The sequence below is a fragment of the Myotis lucifugus genome, unplaced genomic scaffold (assembly GCF_000147115.1).
Source record: "Myotis lucifugus unplaced genomic scaffold, Myoluc2.0 scaffold_127, whole genome shotgun sequence".
Taxonomy (NCBI): Eukaryota; Metazoa; Chordata; class Mammalia; order Chiroptera; family Vespertilionidae; genus Myotis; species Myotis lucifugus.
Genome location: NW_005871175.1, coordinates 851,910 through 874,916, shown reverse-complemented (window position 1 = coordinate 874,916; position 23,007 = coordinate 851,910). Strand labels below are relative to the sequence as shown.

The 23,007-nt window shown below is 44.3% G+C and overlaps 1 protein-coding gene and 1 long non-coding RNA gene across 9 annotated transcripts in view; one reads left to right on the top strand and one right to left on the bottom strand.

The window, feature by feature from the left end:
- The window catches only part of KIAA1211 (KIAA1211 ortholog), a 210,580-nt gene that overhangs the window by 150,350 nt on the left and 37,223 nt on the right, over positions 1-23,007 (top strand). For 6 of the 8 annotated variants that reach the window (XM_023758283.1, XM_023758281.1, XM_023758282.1 and 3 more), the window contains one exon: positions 16,168-16,339. Coding sequence is in view for 4 of the 8 variants with exons in the window: in XM_023758281.1 (XP_023614049.1) it covers positions 16,168-16,339 (172 nt within the window). In the remaining 4 variants the exon portion in view is untranslated. Of the gene's footprint in view, positions 1-16,004; positions 16,340-23,007 lie in introns of those variants that run through there. The other 2 variants (XM_023758285.1, XM_014460175.2) reach the window with 1 other exon arrangement.
- On the bottom strand, positions 1,913-17,526 carry LOC111827071. The gene is made up of 5 exons (XR_002830547.1): positions 16,888-17,526; positions 16,352-16,635; positions 6,442-6,719; positions 5,877-6,047; positions 1,913-2,388 (listed from the first exon to the last, which is right to left on the bottom strand). It is a non-coding gene; the product is annotated as an uncharacterized LOC111827071 (long non-coding RNA).

Below are 23,007 nucleotides of genomic sequence, written 5' to 3'. Positions count from 1 at the left end.
CTCTCCCTTCCTCTCTGAAATCAATAAAAATAAAATAAAGCTCATTTTGGCTTTCAGAGTCACATGAGGGATCTCAGCTCCTTTCCTCTCCCTGCCCCCCCCCCACCCCCAGTTGGAAGCCTTTCAGTGAGTAAGTGGGAGGGAGACTCGCCCAGAGAGTCGGTTGGGTTTGCATGGGACGCTTTGTACTTACACAGGCCAGCGCAGGGAGCGTGGACTCTGCGAGGCTGAGGACTCTGTGTGCTACACCCCCCAAAATAAATAAGCAAATGAATAAAACATCACGGCAGCGCCAGAATGTGGAGTTAATCTTTCAAGTGGCAGGGCTGTGGGACCCGTCAGGGAATACTCGGCTTATCGCCCTGATGCAGGCTCTTCTTGCAGACAGACTAGGAGCGTGACTTGTTTCCCACTGAAAAGTCGGGGGCGTTGGGGAGCGCAACTTGTTTTTCAGAGAGCTTCCTCCACTCAAGTTATTAGATGATATTTCTCGAAATAACCTGTCCTGAGTCAGCACTGGTGTTGTCCTAGGAAAAGTGCACATTTGAGGGAACTAGTGGCGCTCGGACAGCTGTGTCTTACTGGCCGGTGTTCTCAATGGTTAGAGCAATGGCCTACGCACTGAAGGGTTTCCCGTGTCTCTCTCACATTGATCTTTCTCTTTCTCTCTCTCTTACCCTCTGTCCCATCCACTCTCTCTAAATATCAATGGAAAAAAATATCCTCTGGTGAGGATTAACAAAACAGAAAAATTGTCTTTGAAACTTTTGGCAATCCACTCACTTTAAATGAGCTAGAACCACCACTCAGCCAGGAAGTAGTTGTGAAGAGTCTCTGCTCCCACCACAGTTGGGTCAGTTGCGTAAAGGGTGCAGGGAAGCAGAGGATAGGAACGCTGCCCTCATGGAGCTTCCACTAAGCTTGGAGAGACAACATACGCATGGATTTTTAAATATGAAAGTTCAGTCAAGGCTCAACAAATTATTTAGAGGCACTAAATTTCACCTCTCTGAGCCTCCGTTTCCTTATCTCTAAAACGTGGGAAAGAACTTAACAGAGTGATTGTGAGATATTGCATGTAAAACTTCATGCCTAGCACATACCAAAGTTTAATAAAGTTTGCTAGCATTACTATTTATGGGGAAAAATAGTATTTTCCCCCTCTGCTATCAACTTTATTTAATTACAAACATATTACGAAATATCTTTGTGTCCTCTGTAAGCATTTGGAATTTATCATTAATTAATAGGTCTAAAGTTTTCTTGAATCTACTCATGTCTTCATTCTGTGAGTTTTGGAGGTTAACGACAAATTCCAAAATTTTCCACACGATGTGTGAAGGAGCATTATACAGCACTTCCACTTAACGGTTCCAGAACGATCTTTTCCAGTCTTTTGCCTGATACCCTAGGGCAGTGGTCAGCAAACTGCGGCTCGGCAAACATAGCTCGCGAGCCACATGAGGCTCTTTGGCCCCTTGAGTGTGGCTCTTCCACAAAATACCGGCTCTTCCACAACGTGCATGCCCGTATGTGGTATTTTGTGGAAGAGCCACACTCAAGGGGCCGCAGTTTGCCGACCACTGGTCTAGGGGAGGAATCCCTGAGACTCAGAGGGAGAGGAATAGAGTGTTCCTCAGCTGCCTGCCTTTGGATCCGAGCACCTGTCTTGTTAGGTGGCTGGAAATGGGTTCAGAGACCTGGTTTCTTCACTCAGCATCTGGCCTTGTTCAGCTAAGTTAGCTTCTCTAGTCTGATGCAGAAAGCAAGTAGTGACTTCACCGCCACTCCCATGTCTTTGAAATTGTCCTAGGGAAGGCGCTTGAAAAATATCAAGTTATACAATTCAGCAGAAATGAATCTGGTGCGTGCAGATTTGATGGGCTGCATGAAATTTTATAGTGAAGGCATTTTTTATTGAAAGTAGAGTATATACAAAAGGTAAAGCATAATCCTTTTTTAAGGTTATGCCACAAATTATGAGTTTTTAAGTTATACTTCAACACCAAGCTCATCAGCCACAATGTCTTGAGTTTAATAGCGCTTTCTTCCTTCTTCCATTAGGAAATGGAAGATTTTGTTGCTCTCTGAAGATAGAGTTTCCGTACTTGAGAAGCCAAATGATCAAAGCCAAAATAGAGACTTCAGCAGCACGAACATTGGCTCTGGCTTTGGCAGTGTCTGGGAGCTTAGTTAATGGCTTTGGCAGCTCTCAGCTTGTTTTTGCATGCAGTGCTTTCTCATCTTCATTAAGCCAAAGCGACTGCCACACATGCAATGGCTTGTGTTGATAAACAGTTGTTGACTCTTGCATCGAAATGCCCAACTTACTGGGAAATGTGGTAATTTTCCTTGATTGGCATTTCTCAAATATTTTGTGTCTTGGATCTAGAGCAAGAAATGTTTTAGATTGGAACATATGTGTGTATGAAGTTGTGTATACACACACACAAACACACATATAAACTAAAAACCTGAGTGGCTAGAAACAAAAATTTCATGAAATAGTACTCGATTTTGTATTCCACTCTATTCTTTTCTACTTTGTTTTCAAGGACTCTTGGTCATGGGCCACTACATTGATTGCAGGGTGCGCTAAATGGACTGTCGCACGGTATTTGGAGAGCACTGATCTTAGGATTGCCTTTAGTCCAAACCTGCCCTGGGCTTCACATGCCCTTGAGGGAAGACTTTATACCATCTTTCTAGCTCACCTCCACCCACATACACACATACACCATCATGACCTTCACCCCTACCCCTAAGCCCTTAGACCTTCAAGTAGAGAGAGCCCTGTCAGCTGCTACCAGGGCTTTTTTCACCTAGCAAAACTCCACTTTTTCTCATAGGAGGCCGGAGTCCTGAAAACTTTGTGAATTTGAAAGCCAAGTTATTAATTTATTTTGTACTAAATTTACTAATTCTTCCTCTTAGCTGGCATCAGGATCTCAATAATTCCTGTGATATACCAGTGCTAGTTCAGTGCTCTACGCACAGTAGGACTGCAGTAAATGTTTGTTCATTCGTCATAGTCCCAGATCTACGCTGAGCACTATGGAAACAGGGCTCTTGCAAAGGTAGCGCTGATCTGTGCTGCACAGAAAAACACTGCTTCGCCATAGATGGGCTGAGTTTAATAGACAGGATATGAAGTTGTAGGATTATTAGGTGGAAGAAGAATCCAGGTAGGGCGTACATTCCTGGATATACAAGACACCAAGAAAAGCAGACAGGAAAATGCAGGGCTAGCAAATCTGAATCTACTGGGGCAGAATTGATCAGCAACTAAAGCTGTCTTCATGTGCATCATTGGCCCATAAGTTGGAGGCTGTCTGAGGCCATCTGACTTTGTCCCTCAGAACTTAAAAGGAACCCTGAGTGGCTAATGTCACTGATATCCTAGAAGTGTGTCTGAAGGCAGGTCCACATGTATTGCCCAGATTTGAGGCTCACACGTTAGTCACCTTTCTCAAAAAATCACTGAGTCAGACCCAAGGCTGGCAGTGAGGAGGTGGGGTTTGGGGATTCAGTTCTAGGACCTTCTCCATCAGCATTGTCATTCCTAGGCATAGGGACCTGGATCTTGACATGAAGAGATGGAATGGCTTGGCTCTCTTTTACAGACTTGCAGACTACGTTACTGCCTTTCCCAAGCCCTGAAGGTCCTTACCTTTGCTAAATAAGTATGATGGTAACAAAACCAGCATAATTTGGAGGCCAAACAGGAATGGAGAAAGCATAATGGATATAATTAATAGATAATTTATGAAAAGAGTAATAAGTTTTATGAGCCAAAATACAGGGTATCCCAAAAAATGTAGTATACACACTTAATAACTGATAGCTCAATTGATGTTTCTTTCTTTTCAGATTTAACCCATTGGAATTAATAATTATTCAAAGTGTGTGTACATTTTTTGGGGGGAGGGGACACCCTGTAACAGATTGTTGTTGAAAACTTGCCTAGCTTTTTTTTTTTTTCTGCCTAGCTTTTTAAAGAAACAGTTCATAGAACTTTAGAATGGGAACAGGTCTCTTGCAAAGGTAGCGCTGATCTGTGCTGCACAGAAAAACACTGCTTCGCCATAGATGGGCTGAGTTTAATAGACAGGATATGAAGTTGTAGGATTATTAGGTGGAAGAAGAATCCAGGTAGGGACTATTGATAGTATGAACTTTAGTCGCCCTATTTTACAGGTGCGGAAACTGAGGTCCCAAGAAGCTAGAAAGTGGCAGGGGTGACTAAAGAAACACAGATCTGTAAGATTCTGGGGCGTGTTTCCCCACCTTCACATGACCAGTTAAAATGAAGAGCATTTCTCACTGTTGTTAAGAAATAGTGTCCAGAGTAAGAGAAGGTTCTGCCATAGGTCCAGGCTGCTGAGCAAACTGCTCTGCCATTTGGGCCATATGATCCAGCAGATCCAATGGTGCTTGAGGTGTCACTGACAGAGAGGGATGCTATGGGGAGCCTTTGGCAGGTCCCTATCTGTTAATCATAGCACTGGCCCTTTCAGTTTTGGGGAAAAACCCTACCATCCTTTGCAGATAACTACTCACTTTTTGAGAAACAACTTTTGTCTTGCTAATGGGTTTTAGTAGAAACTGACGGCTTACCCATGGGCCACCAAGTTACCACATGACCTGAGCTGCCCATCATGAACTGGGTGTTGTCTGACCCACCAAGCCATAAAGCTGGGTGTGCTTAGCAGCACTCCCTTATCAAAAGGAAGTGGTATACAATGAACACCAGAAATCACAAGAGGCCAGGGAGATCCTCCTTCAGCCTTCAGAGTGACTTCGGCCCTGCTGACACCTTGACTTTGGACTTCTAGACTCCAGACCTGTGAGAGAATACACTTCTGTTGTTTAAAGCCACCCAGTTTATGGTAGTTTTTAACAGGAGCCCTAGGAAACTACTACCCTGGAATCAGCTATAATCCCAAGTCTTTTTTATTTGAACTATGACCAGTTTACTGCATTTTCATTCTGTATTGTACACTGAAGTTTTTTAAGTGAAACTTACGACATTAAAAAAGAAAGAAATGATATATATGAGATCAGGTTTGAGCAGGCCCTGAAGGCACAGGTTAAGTTGCATGAATACCCATCATCCCCACTCCTGCTGCACTCCCTTCTCTCCCAGTCTGCACCTGTGACCTCGTGGAGAATTCCCTGTGACTAGTTGATTGAGGAAGAGCAAGCTCAGGTCTGGTTTATGGATGGTTTTGCATAATATTCAGGCACCACTTGAAAGCTGTAATGCTTTAGCCCCATTCTGGGATATCGCTGAAGGACAGTGGTGATGGGAAATTCTCCCAGTGGCCAGAACATCAATCAGTACATCTGATTGTTCATTTTGCATACAAGGAGAAATAGCCAGAGGTACAAGTCTGTAACAATTCATAGGTAGTGGCCAGTGGTTTGGCAGATGGTCATGGACTTGGAAGGAATATGATTAGAAAATCTGTTGACAGAGGGGTCTGGGGAAGAGGTGTGTGGATAGACCTTTTTGAATGGACAAAGGATTTAAAGATATTTGTGTCTCATGTGAATGATCACCAAAGTAGGATTTCAGGAGGATTTTAATAAGTCCACAGGAGGACCCATTCTGTGCCTGCTTGGCAGCCTCTTTACCCAGCCACTTGTCAATGGCCCAATGAAAAATGGCTCTGGTGGAGGGATAGAATTTTTTCATGAGCTCAGCAATGTTGACCCACTCGCCAAGGCCAACAGAGACCAACACTGAGTCCTCCATATAGCATCATCCCCTGGGGTGATCAGCTACCTACTGATTACATTGGACCACTCCCATCGTGAAAGGAGCAGGGCTTTGTTCTTACTAAAATAGATACTTACTCTGGATATGGATTTACCTTTTCTATATGCAGTGCTTCTGCCAAAACTGTCATCCATGGACTTATGGGATACCTTATCCACTGTAATGGTATTTCACACAGACATCACTTCTGGTCAAGGAAGTTGATAGGCCATGCTCATGGAATTCACTGGTCTCACCACACTCGCCATCATCCTGGAGCTGCTGGCTTCACAAAATAGTGGAATGGCCTTTAGAAGACTCAGTGACGGTGCTGGCTATTTTGTCGGGCTGGGACTGTGCCCTCTAGGAGTCAGTATCCAAGCTATGGTGCTGTTTCTCTCATCACCTGGCTTCATGGGTCCAGGAATCAAGGGGTAGAAATGGGAGTGGCTCCATTCACTATTAATTAACCTTAGTGACTCCCTGGGAACACATTTGCTTCCCATCCCCTTGACTTTAGGTTCTGCTTGTCTAGGTTCTTAGTTCCAATGGGAAGAATTTTTTCACCAGGAGGCACAACAGTGATTCATCCCATTGAACTGGTAGTTGAGGCAGCCAGCAAGCCGCTTTTAGCTCTCCATGCCTGTCAGTCAACAGGCAAGGAGGGTTATGGTACTCACCAGAGTGACTGACCTGACTACCAAGGGAAAGTCGGGCTGCTCCCACACAGCGGATGTCAGAAAGAGTGTGTCTGGAAACAGGAGATCCCTTAGGGCATCTCTAGTGCTCCCACGTTCTGTGAGGTAATCAAAAGCTGTGACAACCCAATTCAGGACAGCTAGTGGCCAGGTTCTTCAGGAATCCACAACCAGCTGAGGTCCTTGCTGAGGGCAAAAGGAATGTGGAATAGGTAGAGGGAGAAGATGGCTATTAAGACCAGCTATGACCGCATGACCAGCTGTAGAAACAAGGAATATAATAGTTAAGGGTATTTCTTCTTTATTTTGCTATGACTAAGTATGGTTTAAGGAGATATGTATGGGTGCCAAGTGGACAAAGGATGGAGTGGTATGGTCATTATGATGGGTCAGTTTGGCTGGGCTGTAGCCCTAGTTTTGTTAGTTTTTTAATCCTCACCTGAAGATATGTTTATTGGTGAGAGAGAGAGAGAGAGAGAGAGAGAGAGAGAGAGAGAGAGAGATATCAATGTATGGGGCAATGCTCCAACCAACTGAGCCACCCAGCCAGGGCTCCCCAGTTTTTAAAATCAAACACAAATATTGTTTACTTAAGCTGTTGCTTGGAAGGCATTTTGTAGATGTAATTAAAGTCCATATTAGTTGGTTTAAGTAAGGGAGATTTTTCAAAATAATCTAGGTGGGGCTGATTCAGTAAATTTAAAGGCCTTAAAAACAGAGCTGAGGCTTCCCTAAAAGAAGAAATTCCACTTGGGAACAGCAGCTTCAACCTGTGCCTATGAATTTCAGCCTGCCCTTTCCGATGACTCGCCCTATGGATTTCAAACTTGCTTGGCCAGTCCCCACCTTGCTTAACCAACTCCTTGCAATTAATTTCCTAATATATCTTACACACACCTACACATCTCCTACTAGTTCTGCTTCTCTGATTAAACCCTGATCAGTATAGCCTCAATGTCCCTAAAGCTTTGTTTTATCTATCAGTGCCATCAGCCACACCAAACCTACAGGTGTTGGGAGTTCAGTGTGTTGAGATGAAATGAATCTAATGTGTTCAGCCCTCATGCGGAGGTACTCTTTGTTGAGGTAGTTTGCTACCGCACTAAGGAACTATGCAGGTCAAGGTAGCAGGCAGCTCCCCAACCATTATTTTCCACTCAGAGTTGGCATTGATTCCCAGCCAGTGGTTCCAGGAATCAAGGGCTAGAAATGGGAGTGGCTCTGAAACTCAAGTGGCAGAAATTGGCAGTGAATAGAATCAGCACCCACACATCTTCTAGTACGTGGGAGCAATGTGGCCAAACACTAAGACTTCACATTAAAAATCGGATCTGCCTCTGTTGCTATTTCTAAATACTATTTCTTTTGAATTGCTGTGAAACATATAAAAGGGGTTCTGAGACAGACCAGTGGGAAAAACTAGAAAAATTAAAAATTGATGTGGTTTCAAGAAATAGGGGGCCTAAAAAACAGGCAAGTAATTTTAATTGGCGGGTCCTTGCGTAGACCTAGGTAAGTATAAACATATTCCAGTAGGTTCTGTTTATCAATTCTGCCATAACATAACATATGCGTTGTTAAACATCAGCATGTTATGGAAAACCGCAAAATGGAACAATGGAACCAATAGCCAATGGTAGTAACACAACACAAAAACATTTATCAGTGACTGCCTTAACCAGTGTGGCTCAGTTAGTTGAGCATTGTCCCATGCATCAAAAGGTCATTAGTTGGATTTCCGATCAGGGCACATACCCAGGTTGTGGGTTCGATCACGGGTTGGGGTGTGTACCAAGAGACAACCAATCAATGTTTCTCACATCATTGTTTCTCTTTCTCTCCCTCTCTTCCTTCCTCTTTCTCTAAAATCAATGAAAACATTTTTTAAATGTATCTGTGACATTTTAAAAGGATAGCAACCTAACTTTAAAAATACAGCAGTTTTTTCTTTATATTTACATAAATGGTAATGAAATTCATAATACTGCAATAAGTATAGCATTTTACCTTGCAAAAGACCTGAAGTTTGCTTGTGGCCTGGGGAATGGTTGGAAGGCGACAGCTGTGAGTTATTGTGAGGTGGGGGAGGAGGGTTATCCAAAATTGGATAGAAAACTGTAACACCACATGTGTAGGTACGTATGACACGGGCGGCAATCTGGGATAATGGGTAAATATTTGAGGGGTGTGTGTGTGAATGTGTATTCCTGCACACCTCATTTCAGCTGGGTGCAGGATTCTGCATTCACCTAGTGTTTCTCAGGGATAAGATAGATCAATCACATTGGAACAAATTTGCATTTTCAAAGCAAGTGTGATTGCAGGACTGTCTGAACTACGTAAAGATATCACCATCCCCAGAGTTCTTTGTAAGTTAGGCACAAATTCATTTGGTAGCAAAACCCAAGGTGAATGTAGATGTGTTCCAGAAATATTGCATTTGTTATAAAGTGCTGTCATAGACTCCACTGGGGTCTAAATATACCTTTTTACAATCTGAACATTTCTGATTTCTAAACACATCTGGCCCTGAGGGGGTAGTGAACAGTAGATCCATATTGATGTGTGCTGCGTTGTGCCAGGCATCAGGATGGGTGCTGTGGATGCAGAATAAACAAGGCTCAGGCCCTGCACCCAGGGAACTTGCCGGCGAAGGGCTGTGGCACGCTTTGTGGTATTGTAATAGACGTCTGTTCCATGCACAGAGAACTGAGGAGGTATCATTCTCTCGGGCTGGAGAGCTCAGGGATGGCTTTCAAGAGAATGTGACACCAAGGATGTGTTTGGGGAGATCGTTAGGAGTTCTCTAGGCCAATGGAGAAAGGCATTCTAGGTAGAAGAAGAACATGTTTAAAAGTGTAAAGTCACAAAATCATATTAGTTTGCTGGGGCTACATAACAAAGTACCACAGACAGGGCGGCTTACACAACACAAGGATTTTCTCATTATTCTGGGACCTAGAAGTCCAAGATCAAGGTGTCATCAGCGTCTTCTGAGGCCTCTTCCCTTGGATTGTAGATGGCCATCTTCTCCCTGTGCCACACATGGTCCTGCCCCTGTCTGTGTCTGTGTCCTAATCTCTTCTTACAAGGACACCAGTCATATTGGATGAGGGCTCACCTAACGACCTCATTTTACCATCATTCTCTCTTTAAAGACCCTTTCTCCAAATAGTCACATGCTGAGGTGCTTGGGGGTTAGGACTTCAACGTAAGAATGTTGGGGGGCACAGGTCAGCTCCTGACACACGGTGTGGCACAGCAGACGTATGAGCAAAGTGCACGGAAGCCAGAGGGAGGTGTGATTAGTTATCACTGGGCTTGGGGGGCTTGGGAACAGCCTCGAGGACCTAGGTCTTTGAATAGGGTTTTATCCCATTGGAAAAAAAGTGAAAATGACGTTTCTGGATGAGGAAACAACACAAATCCAAGCTCTATGCCTTCCTTAGAAGTCTCCAACATATGCTGTAGCCCATCCACCCAAGTTCCCAGGACCTGGGGTTTGGATATGGGCTGGTTACCACGTTCTCCACTGGTGAAAGCTACAGCCACTACCACCCTGGGCCTCTTGCCGTTAGTTCCAGGGCCCCTGCCCTCTTCTAAAAGAGTATTAATTCAGTGGGAAAATATCCTCAGGTTAGGATAAACAACATAAAAAAAAGATGGACAACTATGAGACTTTTGAGGCAGGTCATAAAGACAGTATAGCTTATGCCTAGCTAGAACTCTGTTCTTGCCTCTGGAATCCAAGTATCATGCCATGAGGAAGCCCAGGCCACATGGAGAGATCCGTGCAGGGAGAAACCCAGGGTTCCTAGCCTTCGACTCCATCTGAGCTCCCAACTGACAGCCAATACCAACCAGTTGATTGCACCATCTTGGAAATGAGTCCTTTTGCCCTCAGTCAAGCCACCTCAGCTGATGTGCTAGAGCAGAAACAAGCTTTCCCTGACAAGCCCTGGCCAAATTGCAGATTTCTGAGATGAGAGAGAGAGAGGAGAGAGAGAGAGAGAGAGAGAGAGAGAGAGAGAACGAACGAACGAACATTATTGATCCTGTCTCTTCATTGTCTGAAATAGCACAGCAGCAAATATCTTCCTCCCTCCGTGCTTCCCCAGTAAAGGAGCAAACTGTTCCTTCTTCACCCACGTAACCTGACAGGAGGCCATGGCCCCCCTTCCCTCCTCTCCGGAAGGAGAATCGCAGTCTTGTCATTGCATCGTCCCAGGGAGCACAGCCCATCGGCCATGCTGCCAACTCCTGCTCTTTATTGAAATGTTCCAGGATTGTGGAGTCCAGTAAGAATGTGATAGCCACCAAGTATTTGTGTATCACCGTGTACTTCAGTAAGTAATCTTTTTTAACTAGATAGTTCCTTCTCCAAAGTATCCAGTGTTCCAGAGCTAAGAAAAGGTTCTGAAGTTCCCCGGCTTACATAGTAAAACTATATGGTTCAGGCAGTTGGCTATGTTCTGTGTCTTAATATATGCTATTCACATGTGTTAAGTATACATGTTTGAAATCAGAACTTGGCCCTAAACAGTAGGTTTATTTAACCAAAATGTGTGTCAGTCAGCTCACTCAGGTCTCCTGAGCAGGGTGCTCTGGAGTTTGGGGGAGGTATGTGCATGAAATATATGGTACCTAAAGAAACTAAAAATTGTTGGAAAGAAATATGGAAGGCAAGTGTTTCCCAGAGAATGTTCAGAAGAACACTAGCCATGATGAATGTCTAAACAGCCAAGTCTCCATAGCCAACAAGTTTTGGGAAGCACTGCATATTCTCTGCTCCTTTGGAGAGCAATCATGATATAGGATATTAAAGACCCTGGAAGGTCCCTGGTAAAGAAACATATTTAACTTTATTTTACTCGGGTTCTCAAATGAACTGGTCTTTGAATAAGAACCTGGTACCGACACACAGAGCCCAGTCTGAGAAGCCCCAGACGAAAACATTTATGATCTCCAAGTGAACTATGATAGGAAATTCTGTTTCTCATTTGAAAGCGTACCATATGAATAATCCAATGCAGAGAAATTGTATGCTTCTATTATTTTAGGTTTAGAAATGAAATGTAAGAATTGCATCCTTATGACAAATGGAAAATGAATCAGATTTGCTCGACTTGCCCAGTGATTTTTAATTTTTAGAAACGTCTATGTAAACTAACAATTATGATGATGCAGCCAGTACATAATTATATCTATGAAGTAATGGATAATGAGCACTTTTTTTAATGGAAAAAAATCCCTAATATAATTGTTGGATGATGACAATAAATTAATTCAGTACTTAAAAAGAATGAAAATTACCATGATCCCTGAGGATAGTGTATATGCATATGTACATTCTTTCATGTGAAAAATGACAACACAAAAATGGTGAGATATTAAGACAATGTGGCACCCACTGTCTTTTCCCCAATAAATTCAGTCTTACATCTTAAGATGGTACATTTCCAGAGAGGCTGGCAAGCAGATGTTTCATAGCTAGTAAGAAATGGAATCGGGATTTGAGCCAACTCTTCTTATCTCTGGGGCCCATGTACATAACCCTTAACTAGAGTTGTAGCCAATTTTAAAAAAGACACAATTTAGTAGAGGGAATATTTCTTCCTTCTCCCTCTCTCCTTCTCCCCACTACCCCAACCACCCAACCAAATTAAATTTGTGTAAAATTCTAAAATGCCATCTTAAATACTCTGTTGGAGAAAACATTGCTAAACTGTTCTCCTGCTCTATGGCATTTGCCTGTGGGAATATTTCACATCAGCATTGCAGAAGTGCTCTGCCTTACTACCTTGTTAAAATTGCTTTGATCTTTTAGGCCCCATCTGTACAAAGAATATTCATGGTAACAGTCGGTGTCATCTGTCAATAGCTGCTGCTGATGACCATGCACTTAGCCAGTTGATTCTGTGGAGACAGACTGTTAATACAGCCCCCAAATCATAAATCGATCCTAAAATAGTTCATTTAATGCATATTTATAGGCTCATCCCAGGTTTTCATAATGGTGGTTGTGGCATAGAATTGCAAATGTTTCATAAAATGTAGGTACTTGTTGTCCTGGCCCGTGTGCTAAGTGGTTAGAGCACTGGCCCTCTCAAAGAACATTAGGCGAGTGTTAAATGACACCATTATTGTGTCTGTTTGCATCTGAAGGGTCAAGGGTTTGATTCCCAGTCAAGGGCATGTACCTGCATTGTGGGTTTGCTACCCACACCCAGTCGGGGCGTATGTGGGAGGCAACCAATTGATGTGTCTCTCTCACATTGATGTTTCTCTCTCTTTCACTCTCTCTTCCTCCCTCCCTCCATTCCACACTCTCTCTTAAAAGCAATGGAAAAAAATATCCTAGGGTGAGTATTAACAACAACAACAAAATTAGGTACTTGTTTTTGGATGTGAGAAATCTTACACTGAACTTTGAGAATAAAACTGGGGGATCAATTCAATAAGAGTATAATTCCTCCTCTGATTTATAGGTTCATTCCCTATTGGTGTTGCTTAATCACAGTTTGCTGTCTGAAGGTAAGGTGGGCCTAAATGTAGTTACTGGGACTTTTCATAAAGTTAGCCCTGGAACATTCATTAATTGCCACAGTCATTAGTAAAAATATCATTTAAAATACACATTTAAATTGTATTTAAAATGTAAAGATATCTTGACAGAAAGTATGTTACTAATTTTGCAAATGAGGACGGTGGAAATTACTTTTTATAACCGAGATGTGACCAAACACTAAGTCTTTGGAGCAGATTGTAAGCTTCCGTGTTCTGACCCCTCCTCCCAAGAGAGAATGGCATTCTTAGGACTTAAACACTCTTTTCCTCGTGGCAGGAAGGAGTGGTTGTCGGATGGGTAGTTCAGGTAGGTTTTATTGTTCTCTTACCTTCCTGATAATAGCCAAGGGATTGCTGAAACAGCCTTTCCCGAGTACTTCTGAGCTGTGTGCTCTCTGACATTTGGACTTTGACACGTCTTCCAGGATAATACGTGTGTACTCGTGCCAAGTCATTGCCCATCTAAAGTGCAGCACAAAGTGCTGGAGTGCTTGGTTCACAAACAGTCCTCAACGGGCCAGCTGTGCAGACGGGGCCCCCTGAGGGAGGCCACTCTCTGCTTGCTTGCAGCCCAGCAGGTTCTCCGGGCTGAGGCTCCTCATCCTGGCATCTCCCCAAGGCTGTTGTTTCTGGCCCATCCTTGTGTTTGTATTCAGCTCTTTCCAGGTTCTGTTCACTCTGTCTCCCCCAGCAATGTGACCAATGCAACAAATATTTTATATGGTGGCTGCCACCGTTCTGGACATTGAGGCAACACAAAGGACCCCATCCGCCTTCTCGACTGACCAAGTCACCCGTTAGTTAAATACACAAGTAACCTGTTCAAGAAACTATAATTTGTCTCTGATGATCGTTCACTCCCTTGGTTCCAGCTCAACTGAACGCCACCACATCCACCTTGACTTTAGAGCAAATGATGATCTTTTTTTTTATCAATAAATTCTGACATAATAAAAAATTCTCTAGTTAACTTAAAAGCTGGATCAGTGGGCCCAGGCTGGGAGGAATGATTCATAACTGATGTTTTTAGGTTTTTGCAATGGTCTTTGAGAATATTCCTGGTTAGACAATTTAAGGTTAGATATTTCTGCAGTGATAAAAAGGCAATTGATAAAAAGGGAAGAAGGAAGAATTTATCTCAGAAATAAGTGAAATTAGCATAAGTGGCTGTTTGACCATTTATCATGGTGACCATTCACAATAATGGTGTCATTTACATATTTTGAGCCTTGGATAGTCAAAAAGAAAATGTTGACTTATCAGTCAGTGCCAAAGACCAATTATATAATAATGTAATGATACCTGTAGTGCCTTATAGAATTTTTTAAAATTTAAGATATTTAATTGATTCATTTTATATAAGGCCAATTTTTTTAACACTTGCCTAATTTCTTTGCTGGTCTTCGAAATCCTCAGGTGGTAATTTTTAAAAATTATCCACTGGAGATTTTGCTCATGGATACCAAAAGTAGATGTCATGAAAATCTCTGGCCTATACTCCTGAATAAGTGACCACTGAAAGCATACAAACATTCTGAAATCAAACCTTCTAATTATTTTTTACCAATATTGTCCCAATTGTATTGCACACTTTATCGTCTTTTTAATAATAGTACAGAGTGAAATTTTAACTTTTTTGAGGACTACATGCCTAGCACAAAGCCTTGGGTGTGGAAGGCATCTCGTATGTTAGAAATCTGCCTTCCATTTCAATGTGAAATGATACAGTGTTGTTTCAGGGACCGCTGACGCTCGAAGGTCTGTTTGCATCTGTAGTAAGGATCCCAGTATATGTCTTTTTGTAATTGGTGATTATTGTATCTGCTTCCTCAGTGTCTGATGCCACTGCTCAGGGCAAAGTGATTTAAACCACTTCTTCCACCCTTCAGATTTTCTCTCAGAAAAGCCAGAGCTGAAGATCACCAGAGGAGATGAGGCAACTACTTTGAACATCAGTAACCTCATTTTTATACCCAGATCTCTCTGTAGACTCTGTTGAGCAAAGTTCTGGGGGCTCTGATACTAACTTGGGGGCCCTATACCTTTGTGTTTTATACCGATGTTTTTCTATACACGTTGTGTATAGAAATGTTTCAACTTTCCTTTTCCCTCAGAGCTCCTGACTCCAGCTTCAAAGATATGTTTCCCATGACATAGACAAGTTAGCTCATCTCTCTGTACCTCAGGCTTCTCATCTGTAAAATGGGGATGTCGATGCTACCTACCTTACAGAATTGTGGTGAGGACCGAGTTCATATTTGTAAAGTTCTTAGAGCAGTGATGCATAGTAAGGGTTAAATAATTTAGGAAAAAGAGTGCCTGATCACTGGATACATGTTCTTTAAACTTCTTTTTTTTGTTTTTCTTTTCTTTAAACTTCTTAAAGGGAAGATCTGAGAAGATGCTCTGGCATGGGGTGATTTATACTTCCTTTGCCGAGGTGGGAGTGGAGTGATGTGAGGAATTTGTATCTGAAACTGAACTGGAAGGTATTACCTACAATACCTGCAGGCAATGCTGGCTGTGAGCCTGGGTTGTGCCTGGATGAAGCAATGAATGGAAAAACGTTCATAATGATTCCTGTGGGGCTCTTCGCAGTAGTTTTAAAAGGAGACAAGAGAGATAAACTAGAACTACATGGGGATGGAGGGGATAGGGGGCAACGCTTATACCAAGAGTTGGCGGTTTTCTTCTGTGTACGAAGGCAGAACGAGTGCTTCTCAGAAGAGATGATACACACACACACTTTTTCTTAAACAGCCGTGTGGCTTATGCGTTATCTCAGCTTCTCCCGTGGAGAAGGGCACGGGCCACCTGCTTTGTTTAAGAAAGCAGACACCACCGTGGTGTGGCCTGTGCCAGGGGTGCTGCGCCTGGAGGCTTAGAACCCCTTCGTGTTGTCCCAGGTGCTCCCTGGGAGCCTGAGGCAGACGCGCACTGCGCTCCTGCTTGTCTCCGCCTGACTGTGCGCGGACAGGGCAGGCCCTGGCATTCCTGGCACAGGGCTTGGCCGCCCCTTTCCTGTGATGGCTGCCCTTTGCCCCAGCTCCCTGGGCCGAGGCCGCTCAGCTGTAATTTGCTCTGAGGCTCCGGGGTGCAGCCCTGTCAAACCGCAGCGAGTGTTTATCCTGTAATCCGCAGACAAGAAGAAGGGAGGCAAATTCCAGCCTTTTAAGAAGTTGTTTGGCAAAAGGAAAAAGAAAGACACTTCGATTTCCCAGGAGGCGGAGGCAGGAAGGAAGAGCCACGCTCCCCAGAGCGTCAGCAATGGCACCTTCTCTTCGGATGAGGAGACCCTGGAGGACAGCCTAAGGTAACGACTCACCTTTCCTGTGTGTAGATCTCCTGTGGGGCCCGGGTGGGGAGTGGATCCCACAGGATGTGTTCCATCGCCACCGGGAAGGTGGGAGACTTGCGGTGCTTGGTGTGCCCTGTGGAGGAGTCGCCTTGGGGAGCTGGTAGAGGAGTGTGGCCTCGCCCCCTGGGAGAGCCCTGGGCTCCGCGCCTTCCTCTGGCCGCCCTCGCTGGTCGTGGCAGGCAGCCTATAATGGGCTTGGCTCCACAAGTGTCCTTGGATGGAGGAAGACCTCCTTTCTATGTCTCATTGTTCTGCAAGGAGAAAGGTGGGTCCTAGATTAGATTTTGCACCCAGATCGAGGATGTGGGCTGCCCAGGCACAGGGTGGTCGCCCTTCCTACCCCTGGCCATCTCTAGCAACTTCCAGAACCTGTCTGCGTGCGATGCGCTTTCAAATTCTGTTCTTTGTTTTCTGTGTTCTTCTCTGCCTCTCCCCGTCTCTCTCAGAACAAACACAGGCGCTAAATCTGGCCGTGATAGCAGGGTCAGAAGGTCCGTTCTCACCTGAGTGCTGGGAATTGGAGTCGGAGTCAGAGCTGTTGCTGCTGACAGCTTAGAAGTCAGTCCCTCCGAGACGTGCCTGCCTTCCACTGGCACCAGGTGCCTGCCTCCAGCTGGCACTTGTCACTTTGTATGGAAGTCATTGATTTGCTTGGCTGTCTCTCTCACTCGACGGCTAGTGTCCAGGAAGTCAGGGACCAGGTTTTATTTGGCCTCATCTTAGGTGCTCAAAGGGTGTTTCCTATGAATGCCTGGCACTGATGTAGTTCAGCTGGACCTTGACTAACGTTTCCTTCTACATCGTTTCATTATAACATTGATGAGAAAAATGTGATTCTCCGCCAGGCCACTGCCTGCGTGGAGTTTGCACCTTCTCCCCAAGTCTGTGTGGATTTTCTCTGGTTTCTAAGCCCCATCCCAAAGATGTGCACGTGAGTTGAGCTGGTGTGTCTACATTGTCCCAGGCTGAGTGTGGATGTGGGTGGAGTGTGGGTGTGGGTGTGAGTGTGAGTGGCCCTTCCAGGAAGGGTTGGGTCCTGCTTTGTGCCCTGAGCTGCAGGGATAGGCTCCAGCCACCTGTCACCATGAAATAGAGTAAATGGGTTGGAAAAGAATGATTTTACTCGTTTTTATTAGTCTTTTTTAAATGTATGTATAACTCACATTTATTTTAATGTTTAATATTAGAAGTGTTTGGGGACTTTATTTAGAAACTAGAGGCCCAATGCACGAAATTCATGCAAGGGGCTGAGCCCTTGCGGCCCCAGCTGCCTCAGCCCTCGCAGCCCTGCCCACTGGTCATTCAGGAAGGTCGTTCCAGAAGGTCAGTCTGCCGTCCAGTCTAATTAACATATTGCCTCTTTATTACACAAGAATTTAGTGATGTTTTTGTGACCAGAAATATGGATCTTAACTCTTTTTTGTAGCCACCTGTAGTAAAATTGGTTTCATTATGTGTTGTTTCACTTAAAGTTGCCGTTTCTAAGAACCTATCGACAATACGATGTCCTACTAGCGCACGTTGAAGGAATAGATGCTGTAATCTGTGATATTCTTACTGTATTTCAAAGACAGGACAGAAGCATCCTCTGTGATGTATGTCAGTGAGCAAATTTGAATAGACACCACGGTGGAGCACAAATTACAGAATCCGCAGGCAAGCCTTGTGCTGAAGCCCCACACGTGCTCACCGACAGTGCTTGTTGGTCTCAGTGCTGCCTCTCTTCCTGCACAGGCCATGTTTGCTTTCCATTGACTGTAGTAAGAAAACTTGACTTTAAGTGGAGGAAATGATTTTACTGGAAGGTGAACACAGCTAGACTGACCTCACCCGGGCTGTTGGGATGTCAGTTCGGATCCTTGTTGAGGATTGTCCAGGACGAATCCCTCAGTTGTAAATTAGGCATGTGAGCCTTTTTGCCTCTCAGTGTCAGAATGAGGTACAGATACCAAAATGATACCAAATAGTTGTGCAATGCAACATGGGACTGAGTCTAGAAAGTTCTCCTTTGTTGTGGTGTGTTTTTTTGGGGGGGGGTGTTAAATATAGTTTTATTGATTACAGAGAGGAAGGGAGAGGGAGAAGGAGCAACATCAGTGAAGAGAGAGAATCATTGATGGGTTGCCTCCTGCTCGCCCCCTACTGAGGGGGTCCTGCAACCTGGGCATGTGCCCTGACCAGGGATCGAACTGTGACCTCCTGGTTCATAGCCTGATGCTCAACCACTGAGCTGGGCTAGGGAGTTCTCCTTTGGGAGGACGGTCCTATGAAGACGCAGCTGGTCCTTTCCGTGGTTTTGCCAAGTCCCCGACCTCTTATTGAACTGTGCCTGGACCCTGCTTGTTCTCTTCTCACTCGGGTTCTGTTCCTTCACCCCGTGAAGTTTCCCTTAGGTTTGAGGTATTACAGAGCCTTGGAAAATTCCACACTGGATCAGACAGCTATAAAATACAGGTCACATCACCTGTTCTTATAATTGACTCTTGTTAAACCCACATTTGTGAGACAAATGCTATATTTAATTGACCCTTTTCTTTATAATGAAGCTGGAAGGATAAGCTCTGGATAAAGAGTTTTCGAAAATGTCTCCTTACAAATTTTTTTTAAATATATTTTATTGATTTTCTACAGAGAGGAAGGGAGAGGGATAGAGAGTCAGAAACATCGATGAGAGAGAAACATCGATCAGCTGCCTCCTGCACACCCCCTACTGGGGATATGCCCGCAACCAAGGTACATGCCCTTGACCGGAATCCAATCTGGGACCCTTCAGTCCGCAGGCCGACGCTCTATCCACTGAGCCAAACCCGTCAGGGCTCTCCTTACAAATTTTAAAAATTAAAAAGGATGGGAATATAGAAGTCTTTTAAAACATGTATCCCCCTTTTCTTCTCAGCAATTGCCAATTGCCATATAAGCCCACCCACAGAGTATTCATTGCTTACGGTACAGCTAAACTTCTGGTTATTTGTCCTGTTTACGGATGCAGAAGGTGAAAGGTGCTGTTTCCAATAATTCTCATTTTCAGTTCGCAGCTCCGTCAGTGGGTGTGTTGCTTTGCATTGTGTAATGATTCACAGCATTTCTGCGCCTTTTATTTGCCGTCTCCAAAATGGGCCGCTCTCACTAAAACACAAAATTCCGTTAACCTGGTCTTGGGTGGAGGTTCCCAGGAGGCGGATTTCAGCCCGACCTGAGGGAGGATTTCCTAATTACGAGAGCTGCCTAAAATTGGGGAGGCTGAGTGTGTGCCAGCAGGGGCCGGGACTGATGAAGGGGAATTTCGGCACTGGTGGGAATTTAAAGGAGCTGAACTTTAACTCCGAAAAGCTGCAATTTTAGAAATGTCTCCATGGCCAAAAATAGCTCATTATTGATCTGCTCCTTCTGTCTGAAATTTCTCATTTCCTTTGGGCTCTTACAGCATTCTATTCTTTCTCTAGGTTAGAAGCCTTCATTTTTCCTAGGCTGCTGCTTTTAAATTATACATGCCTGTGGGAAAAGCAAAACAGTAAAACATGACCCGTTTTTAACAACTTAACGTGACTTCCTTTATTAATTAAATACAACTACGTGGATGTTAAAAGGGGAGAAAGGGTCATTTTGGCGAACAGGTTTGGGAAATTCTGGGCCAAAACAAATTAAATAGGATCCTTTACATAGGACTTCAGAGAGCCTTCACTGTGCTGATTTACTCTGAGAATCTGCAAAAAGAATAGACTATAGAGCAGTGGTTCTCAACCTTGTCTGCACATTAGAATCGCCTGGGATTCTTTTTAAAATCCTGATTTCTGGGCCTCATCCTCCGGAAATTCTGTTTCTTTGTTATGGGGTGGGGCCACAACATTAGTAACAAAGAAACAGAATTTCCGGAGGATGAGGCCCAGAAGTCAGCATTTTAAAAACATTGTTAGGTGATTCTAATGTGCAGCCAAGGTTGAGAACCACTGGCATAGAGCATTCCCAAGATTGCTTTAACCACAAACCCTTCTCTCATAGACTATCCTGTAGCATAGATTACAGCTGCCACCCATTGAACTCAGTACAATGTGTTTTGTATAGATGAACTCATGTAATACTTACCAAGGCACTCTGAGATTGACATTCTCGTCCCCATTTCAAAGATGAGAAAACGAAGGCCAGAGAGTGACTTGCTGGTAAGTTGCTGAGCCACTGCTCCAGTGGTGAAGTCCATTCTGAACCATCCACTGTTCTGCTGCAGCCTTCCTGGGGAGCTAGTCACCTGGCCCTGAGCCACTGGGCTCAGGTGTTTTCCTGCCCTTAGCTGCCTGCCCAAGGCTCTCCCCCTCACTGGGACTCCACTTGTCCGGCTTCCAGTTTCTGCCTAACATGCAGCATTTACTGCCGTGCCATGCACAGCTTCAGCACTCTATGGTGAGTGCCAGCTGTGGGCCGCAGCGAGAACTGAAGGGGCTCCAAGGAGGGTGAGCGCACTCTGGGACTGGAGCTGTCAGGGAAGGGTCAGGAATGAGGAGCCCTGAGCTGGCTCCAGCAGATGGGCGGGATTTGGAGTGGCTAAGAGACAAGGCACGGACATCTCAGATCCCGAATGACCGCAGCAGAGACTTCCACGTTCGAATGAATATGGCAAATAGAATTGAAGGGAATTTCTGTAGCTTAATAAAGGGCAGCTACAAAAAATCCAGCGTACTGGTGATGTATTACGGAATTGTGCACCTGAAGCCTATTATAGTCTTACTAACCAATGCCAGCCCAATAAATTCAATAAAATAAGTTACTTAAGCATATACTCAAAAAAAGAAATTAGAGAAGATTTAAATAGCCCTGGCCAGTTTTGCTCAATGGTTGATTCCTGGTCAAGGACAAGTACCTGGGTTGCAGGATCCCCGCCCTAGTTAGGGTGGGTGTGGGAGGCAACCAATCGATTGCCTCTCACATCTTGTTTCTCTCTTGCTCTCCCTTCCTCCCTCCCTTCTGCTCTCTCTCAAAAGAAAAAAATCAGTGGAAAAAATATCCTCAGGTGAAGATTAACAACAAAAAGAATCTAAGTAGATGGAAAGACATCTCATATTTATGGATCAGAAAACTAAATATTGTTAAGATGGCAATACTCTCCAAATTGATCTACAGATTCATTGCAATCCCTATCAAAACCTGCGTTTTCTGCAGAAATTTACAAGTGGGTCCTAAAATTCATATGGAAACGCAAGGGACCTAAAATAGCCGAAACAGTCTTGAAGGGCTCACACTTCCTGAATTGAAAACTGGCTACGAAGCTACAGTAATTTAAATAATGTGATTTAAGTTGCCCAGCCAGTGTGGCTCAGTGGTTGAGCATAGACTATGAACCAGGGTTCACAGTTCGATTTCGGGTCAGGGAACATGCCCAGGCTTTGGACCCAATAGGGAGCATGCAGGAGGCAGCCGATCAATGATTTTCTCTCATTATAGATGTTACTATCTCTCTCTTTTTCTCCCTTCCTCTCCCTTCCTCTCTGAAACCAATAAAAATGTATTGAAATAGTGTGGTACTGACTATATAAATCAGTGGGTTTTAATTGAGAGTCCAGAAATAAATCCTTACACTTGTGGTCAGGTGATTTTCAATAAGAGTGCCAGGACAAGTCAGTGGATAAAGAATAGTCTTTTCAACAAATGGCATGTGCTGAAATTGAACAGGGATTAGAGAAGAGGTGCAAAAACCCTTAAATGAATAAAAATTAGGGACTAAGCAGGGGAATTAATGAAGCTGAACTGATTAAGTCTAGGGCAGTGGTCCCGCAAACTGCGGCTCGGCAAACCGCGGCTCGCGAGCCACATGCGGCTCTTTGGCCCCTTGAGTGTGGCTCTTCCACAAAATACCGACTTCTGCGCATGGGCCACGAAGTCTCACTCACACTGTACGTGCGCGCCCACACGTGGTATTTTGTGAAAGAGCCACACCAAGGGGCCAAAGAGCCGCATGTGGCTCGCGCCGAGGCGGCGGTTTGCCGGCACGGGTCTAGGGGGAAAGAGGGCTGATGAATCGGTTACAGCAGATATTGGAGATACAGTGTGTGGGAGAGAGCAGATCAGGAGCCAGGGTCCTCTTGTGAATGTGGGGCTTTCCCTTCTGAGCTGTGTGCCCTCAACCAAGCCAGCTCCTTCATCGGTGACATGGATGTGCTCTCTCCCAGGATGATATTTTTATTATTTTTAAAAATGCATGTGACATCTTACTGCCTGCTCTGAAATAGCATTTTACCAATGCGGGGTAATATTATTACGGAGACAAAGAGGAGGTTGATAACTAGTTTCCTGTTTACAGAGCATAGACCAGCCGTGGGCAAACTATGGCCCGCGGGCCGGATCCGGCCCGTTTGAAATGAATAAAACTAAAAAAAAAAAAAGACCGTACCCTTTTATGTAAAGATGTTTACTTTGAATTTATATTAGTTCACACAAACACTCCATCCATGCTTTTGTTCCGGCCCTCCAGTCCAGTTTAAGAACCCATTGTGGCCCTCAAGTCAAAAAGTTTGCCCACCCCTGGCATAGACCAAGACTCAGTTGATTTAGCTGATGGCTCAAGATGTTTATGAGAAGGTCTTTCTCCAGCTGGGGCAAATGGGGAGTGGAATAGTCAGGGTGAACCCCCGGAG